At 38.3% G+C, this 7,885-nt stretch overlaps 1 protein-coding gene across 1 annotated transcript in view; it reads left to right on the forward strand.

Annotated features, from left to right (window-relative positions):
• The window catches only part of LOC113227515 (pyruvate dehydrogenase (acetyl-transferring) kinase, mitochondrial), a 63,780-nt gene that overhangs the window by 49,822 nt on the left and 6,073 nt on the right, over nucleotides 1-7,885 (forward strand). The window contains exons 3-6 of the mRNA XM_026460452.1: nucleotides 2,660-2,809; nucleotides 4,017-4,201; nucleotides 5,076-5,354; nucleotides 6,791-6,897. Coding sequence (XP_026316237.1) covers nucleotides 2,660-2,809; nucleotides 4,017-4,201; nucleotides 5,076-5,354; nucleotides 6,791-6,897 — 721 coding nt within the window. The remainder of the gene's footprint in view (nucleotides 1-2,659; nucleotides 2,810-4,016; nucleotides 4,202-5,075; nucleotides 5,355-6,790; nucleotides 6,898-7,885) is intronic.

Raw genomic sequence — 7,885 nt, forward strand, 5'->3', positions numbered from 1 at the left:
GCGCTTGTAATGACTAAAAAATAATTATTATACATTCTACAAAATGGCGAGAGGTCAAATTAAATTTGTCAGCCTGTGATTATCATTAATTGTGCTAATAACGTGTGATGAGTATGAATGAATGCGTCCTTTCAACACCGGATAACGTTGTTTATTGTTATATGACGCAACGTGCGCGCGTGCGTAAACGCAGGTCTGTAGGTCATACATAAATTTTGTTAAGCAAATTTAAATTCATTTATTTGTTTACGGTAGACTTTTTTTAGTAACTAAGGGACGGGACGAACAATGTTGTTCATGATCGGCTGGTCTGGAAATCTTTGGGGGTGGCCTATGTTCAGCAGTGGACGTCTTCCTACTAATATGATGGTAATGAAGTGCAGTATTTCATATACATTCAATTTATGTAATAATCCCTGACAAGTTATATATACTTTTTTTTAGTTTAGTTATATATACATTTAAGTCATGTAATAATTCCTATTAATAATTTTTCTTATTTTGTTATCTATTTTTTTTTTTGAACATCTAGTCGTGCGCCTGGTGGTAAGCGACACGACTGTCCATAACAGTGGCAGTACCACTCAGAGCCTTAAATCACAAATATCTGAGGGGCACTGCCACTGCGCCCAAGACCCTTGAAAAAGCGTGTACCGCCACTGGTACCGCTTGGAATGTTCAGTAGGATTATAATGTAGCCAGGAGAGTAGTAGCCTCCGCAGCCTCCGCAACCTCCACTCATCTTGCTTAGTAAGTTTAAAGTTCAAAATTCAAAAGGGTAAAGAAATAGTGATAATAAATCCAGTTTTATAAATACTATTCCCGTTTTATCAATATGTGTGATCTTTAAAATGTTTATTGCACAAGAGATTTTTGGTAACAGGTAAACGGTTCAAAAAATTTACGAAAGACCTGTTCGCTGCCGCGATCGGGCGGGGAGTGACGATTTAACGAAACAAAATTAGGATGACGAGGGAAAGAAATTAAAGAAAGAACGATTCAAAATTTAAAAACGATTGGCCAGGAAGAAATATCGATAAAAAGGTGTGATGACGATGTATTGAGGTCACATCGTCACACCCTGAGTCAAAGTTGACAAATCCAATGTGCCTGTAATTTCACCAACACCCCTTACCTTTCGAAACCGGAGCGCAGTAATGCTCATACTACTGCTTGGCGGCAGAAATAGGTTAGGTGGAATTCAAGGTGGTACTTCCCTGGACGAGTTCTTTCATAAAGAGCTTAGGCGTCCAGTTACACGAAGCGAAAGTTTTCGCGGCGACCGCCCAGTTAACACGCCTTGATGTACATTAATGACGAATCTGAATTCTATTTACTAGGTAACAACATTTAAATTCCTCTGAATAATACAACCACCCGGTCATCGAGCGGAGTCCGCGTAGACCAAGTTCAAGCCAGACTCGCCCGCGTGCCCGGGACGCTCATTTAAGTTAAACCGTAAAAAGCTAAATAAATAGAGCATATTTTGCATTGACAGTTAGACGCATTAAACAGCACCCTGACGACCTGCCTCAACGACACACTTTTAGACCACGCAATAGATTGCTTCTGTCACGATCTCGGCTACACATACACAGCTTAAGTCCCCACTCGATGTCGGTGAGGATATTCAACGAGCTCCCGCCCATTATTAAAAACGAGGAAAAGTATTCACTGTTTCTAAATAAATTAAAATTACATCTTATTAATAAATACTATTACAATTTAAATGAATACTTTGATGACAAATAAAAATAACAATATTATAATAAATTTGAATAATAAATAAATGTTAATTATATACTATAAAGTTATGCTACTGTTGTAAATTCAAACTTTCAAGTGACATAATTCTACTCATAATATGACGTATTTCTTTATTATTATATGACATTTTTTTTTTAATATTAACTGTTACTAAATTACCCGAGAGATAGGGACCGAGAGAGATAGGGTTTTTCGGAGAGACTACGGGCTCGACGGCGGCGTACGTCTCTGATGGAACCAGACTTGGATATGGACTCGCTGGGGTTTGTGGTTAGCTGCAGAGACGGACATGTTTGTCTGCCCCGGTTGGGCGTGGCCGGGGCGTCGCAGGTCACTGCAACTGGCATCTCCGGAACTAGTCCGGAGAGCCAGTAGTCAGTAGAGGATAAGTTATGTATCCTGCGGTCTCTGTAGCCGATTAGGTTATTGGGAACTGGAGAGACGTCGTTTTTTTTTCGGCGTCGGCAAGTGAGTGCGCCTTTTGAGGAGATTTCTTAGTGAATTCAGAATCGACGGCTTAGCCTTGGTAACCGCTACTTGTGCAATACGCAACGGGAAGTGAGCGTGCCCATAGCTCCGGTACCTATCTGGAAAATAGGGAGGGTACTGTACGTGCACGCGACGCGGCTCACACGAGGCACTAGTCTCTCGAAGAACCGGATGAAGTCAAGTGACAGAGGTCTGTAACCTTGTACACTGGCTGATCTGGGGTTAAGTTAGAAATAGAAAAGAATCTTATGGCATTTCCATTGTTTTTTTTCTTTCGCGGTTAAACCTGCAGACTTGCGGGTAACAAACTCGCTTCCGTTCTAATGTAAATTGAGCCGTATGCTAATAGGACCAATTATAGTCAAATAGTACGAACCTAATGCCACCTCTTTCTCTCTTCCAGGCTAGCGAACATAATGAAAGAGATAGCACTACTCCCAGAGAACCTACTTCGCATGCCATCTGTGGGCCTCGTAAACCAGTGGTACGAACGATCATTCGAAGAGATCATACAGTTTGAGAAGATGGAGCCGGAGCCACCTGTACTTAGCAAGTAAGTGCCTCTCTTTAGCCGAGTTAAGGAAATAATTACTAAACCAATAGTAATCCAGCTGGGAAAATGATCGTCTGACGAATAAACCTATGTCGTTGTCGATTAATTTAAAACGTGTGTCATTTATGGTTTTACCAAACGACTAAGACCATTAGCCGATATTTTTGAAATGTTTTAAATAAATTTTGATTTTTTTTTATAATATCAAATGACGGAACGGACAGGATGTGCGCCTGATGGCGTTACACTATAAGCTACACGACTGTCCATAACACTTGCAGTGCCACTCAGAGCTTTAAATCGCAAAGATCTGAGGGGTACTGCCATTGCGCCCGTCACACTGAGACTTAAGTTGACAAGTCCTATGTGCCTGTAATTTCTCCAGCGCCCTTACCCTTCAAAACCGGAACACAGTAATGCTGACATTACTGCTTGGCGGCAGAAATAGGTAAGGAGGCAGTGCTACCCTGGATGAACTCTTTCACAAGGAGCTTTACTGCTACTACGTCAAAATAAATCAAATGTAGTAGACCCTCGTTGCGTTTACGTAATTGGTTACGTAGTTGGTATTCCCTCGGTCCGCCCGTATCTTTCACAGTGCTTGGTCTGGCGTCGACTCACCCGAAGAACAGAGTCCGATGTAATTATTTAGCGAGAAGAGAATAAATACTTTACGAGAATAATTTAGTTATTCAAACTAAGGCCTACGTAAAAGTGTTTTGAGAATTTACATCGCATTGCTATTACAACATTGTTGTAACTCAAAATAGTTGAAATATAAGGTTCTATCATTTTTGAACGTAAAATTTGATTCTCTACACGTCAATAAAACTGTTTGAGCTTTGCTATAATGGACGAAAGTAGCATAATTAAATATTTAATTACCGATGAAATTTGGTTCTGTTTGTTTTATAATTAGACGTTTTGCTGTTTTTCCATGGAACAGCACGCTATTGTTAGAGATATTATATTTATTACAATAAATACAGAATGTTTTTGGAATATACGGAGACGTACACACAGGTCAGTTGTTGGCGTTGTCTATATTTCAGTGACATATATTTATAAGTGATGTATCACTGATGAGTTACCAGGGAATGTATGACCCTTATTTCGTCTCTATTTCTGTTTATACACTCCATGAATCTGAATGAGCCCTTAGAATGCATTCGCTGAATCACTGATTTCTTTATTTTTCTCATTCCAGGTTTTGCGAACGCCTAGCCCATATAAGAAACCGGCATGCCGACGTAGTGCAAACGATGGCACAAGGTGTATTAGAGTTAAAAGAATCGCACGAAGTAGATTCTGGCACCGAGGTGTCGATACAGTACTTCCTCGACCGCTTCTACATGAGCCGGATATCTATAAGAATGCTTATCAATCAACACAGTAAGTAAATGTGTCTTTTTAACCCCGTAACCGACGTAATAAACAGGGGTGAAGGTGGTAAAGCTTTTATAAATAAATATAACATAATTATGACTTTTTTATTAGTGATTCAGCAGACCTCTGCTTTTGCTTCCGCAACTGCTGAAGTTCCGCACGCTTTTTCACTTCTGATTCCGTTTCTGCTTCTGCAACTTTTATTACGGAACTTTAATAGGAAGTTTACAACGTTCGCGATGGATGAGGTACGCAAGCTCGTTGCTTATCTGTTACGCACGTATTTTATTAACAGTTTTGTGTATGTTAAGAGCAATTATGAAACCAAAAACAAGCCCTGTTTGGAACTATTATTTCCTTGAGATATTTCTTGTATTTACCTACACTTCCGCTGCCGCATCCGCTTCCGTTTCCGCTAAGATTTACTTTTGACATTTGTTTCCGTTATGACACTTCTGTTTATTAATATTACTACTTTTTATTCAAAAAAACCGATGTAAAAAATTTGTTATTACGACGCCGTGTGTAATCAGCCTTAGAGTGGCAAATCCGCGTAGTCGGATTTCAGACTTTCAAACAAAAAAAAATATTTTCAAAATCGTTCCACATTTATTGACGGAGAAATCGATGAACATACATAAAAAATACATACAGTCGAACATTGAACCTCCTCCTTTTGTGAAGTCGGCTAAAAAAGGGTATTTCAGTCAACAAGTAAAAATGATATTTTGTAGCTTACAACAACGTACGTGAGAATTATCGATCTTACTCTGTGTGTATTATTTGAAGTTTAACTGCCGATTTCGCCTTCTGGTCATTAATAGTTTTAAAAGGGAAGTCAAAAGAACTTCAAGAGACAACTCTATCTATCTCTTTCTAGCCCTCCTATTCGGCGAGCAAGTGGGAGTGGGCAAGCAAGCATCAGTAAACGGCATGGGCAACGGCGGTCGCCACATCGGCTCCATCGATCCAGCGTGCGACGTCGTCGCCGTGGTACGCGACGCATATGAAAACGCAAGATTTCTATGCGACAGATACTATTTGGCTGCACCTGATCTGGAGATTTTGCAGAAAGGAGGTGAGTTGTTTGAGACCCAAGATTCCTCTTATCCTATCGATGGCATAGACTATACCACAGATTACTTACCTAATAGTCATCGTAACAGATAAAGATAAATTTATTTCAATATAACTTAACTACTACAATAGAAGTAAAACAAATGTAAATAAAGCTATTATAGTATTCAAACAAGAATTAAGAAGGGAATCTAAATTATACATTCTTCATAGTAAAGGTATAACATTTTAATATTAGCATCTAATGTGTAATTGCGATGCCTAAACTAAGTAAATGTATTTTAGGCATCTTTTTGGGCAAATTTCTTTATATTACAGCTTAAAAATAGATTTTCTATAATTATCAATAAAATAATTATTAGTTATAAATTGATGGTTACCTATATAAAAATAATTATGAAACAGCTTCCAGCAAGTCCCCTGTTTCATTGTAAGTTTTACTCTTAAGAGGGAGCATGCCAAAAAAGTTGTGACGTTGGCTCCGCCCAAATTTGTTAAACAAATATATGCCTGAAGTTCGCGTGACATGCGCAGGAGATGTTGAATTTTGCGCATTAAAAGTACGAAATTCGTTTTAGCGGAATAACTCTAAAACTAAAGGGATTTAAAAAAATCCGTAGTGACAGTTCTCGATCATGCATAAATATAATTAATTTTTAAATTTTTGCCCTAATAACTTGTAGCATTTCGAGGATGAATCGAAAAAATGTGAAAATTAGAGGTCATTTCGTCATTTTTATCTACCGAGGAAACTTTATTGTTTTATGTTTCTGATTAGTGTCTATGCTTGAATATATCGTGTAGTTACTCATACAATATTTTATTTTTAACTTTAAAGTGGATATACCCCTCTAAAATCAAATCGAAGATTAGGAATTTTTCCTCTGCTCCCTCTTAAGCCCCAATTTGACGATCTATTTACATTCTATTTTATTCATAGCGAAATAATGCAAATTAGAATTTAATTTAAAGGAATGTACCAAGGAATATACCTTGAATAGATACGTCACTCTCATACAAAATCGGCACCCTAAATACCTAATAATATAGTAACCCTAAACTCCTTGTGAAAGAGTTAGTCCAGGGAAGTACTGCCACCTTACCCATTTCTGCCGCCAAGCAGTAATGTCAGTATTACTCTGTTCTGGTTTTGAAGGGTAAGAGTGCTGGTGAAATTACAGGCATATGGGAGTTGTCAACTCATGTCTCAGGGTGACGGGCGCAGTGGCAGTGCCCCTCAGATCTTTGCGATTTAAAACTTTGAGTGGCACTGCAACTGTTATGGACAGGCGTATAGCTTACCATCAGGCGCACGACTAGATGTTCAAAAAAAAATAGATAACAAAATAAGAAAAATTATTAATAGGAATTATTACATGACTTGAATGTATATAAAATACTACACTTGTCAGGGATTATTACATAAATTGAATGTATATGAAATACTGCACTTCATTACCATCATATTAGTAGGAAGACGTCCACTGCTGAACATAGGCCTCTCCCAAAGATTTCCAGACCAGCCGATCATGAACAACATAAAGAAAGTGGCGCGGTTGAATTGGACACAGGTGGCACAGAACCGAAAGAAGTGGCAGAAACTGACAAAAGTCTACTCCGATGTGGTTGAGAACGGCTAGAAAGAAAAGAAGAAGGGTTATTTTTAACCGACTTCAAAAACAGGAGGAGGTTCTCAATTCTACTGTATGTTTTTATTTTATTTTGTATGTATGTTACGCGATAACTCAGGTATTTGTGCACCGATTTTCATGATTCCTTTTTTGTTGGAAATAGGGTAGGGTAGTAGTCCCATTTAATTTTGAGGAAAATCATCCACCTTTAAGGGTGGCTGTTCACGCATGAAGATTCATATTTATAAATAGCGCCTAAATTTTATTAAAAGGAGCAATTATTTTAATGGTTGATTTTGCTATTCTCTAATTCAAAGCGTTTTTCTCTCACTATACTCTGAGTAGTGAGAACCGATTTTTATTATCTCCTGTGTCAAGTCCCGTATAGTGGCGAACTGGGGGATGAATCCGGGTTTGCGCACTTTCCGCTAACCGATTTCAAAAAAATTTGGCAAATAGATGTAATTGCACGTACTTTTGAGTCTATTTTTTAGTATTCTGTACTGAGATTATATTTGAAAAAAGTCAGTTACCATCATAAAAAAAAGTTACTACGTAACAGGTACTTCAATCTCATACAAAATCGAAAATACCTACGCTATAATAGCCTACTACATCTCACTAATGACACCAGGCGGTCACTACGAGGAAAAAGGAACCTAAGCACGCGCTCGGAGAGGTGAATATAAGGTTGCCCGCCGTGTGCAGTAGTGCAGAACCAAATGCGTAAATTGCATAATGACAAATTGGACTCATTCGCAATACGTAATTATCTTCGTCTTTCGTTACCCATAGAAATGTATTCCTGAGAGTTGGTAAAAAAAATATATTTATTATTACAAAAAAAATACCTTCGATCCGGCCGGATTCGAACCGACGTCGTCTAGCATACCGTGCCAGACGCTATACGGATCGAAGGAATTTTTTCTGAGTGCTCGATCTTTGTATTAATAATTATAACAAACTAGTGGAGTAATTTCAC

Source organism: Hyposmocoma kahamanoa, unplaced genomic scaffold (assembly GCF_003589595.1).
Source record: "Hyposmocoma kahamanoa isolate Upper Pololo Valley unplaced genomic scaffold, ASM358959v1 211, whole genome shotgun sequence".
Classification (NCBI taxonomy): domain Eukaryota; kingdom Metazoa; phylum Arthropoda; class Insecta; order Lepidoptera; family Cosmopterigidae; genus Hyposmocoma; species Hyposmocoma kahamanoa.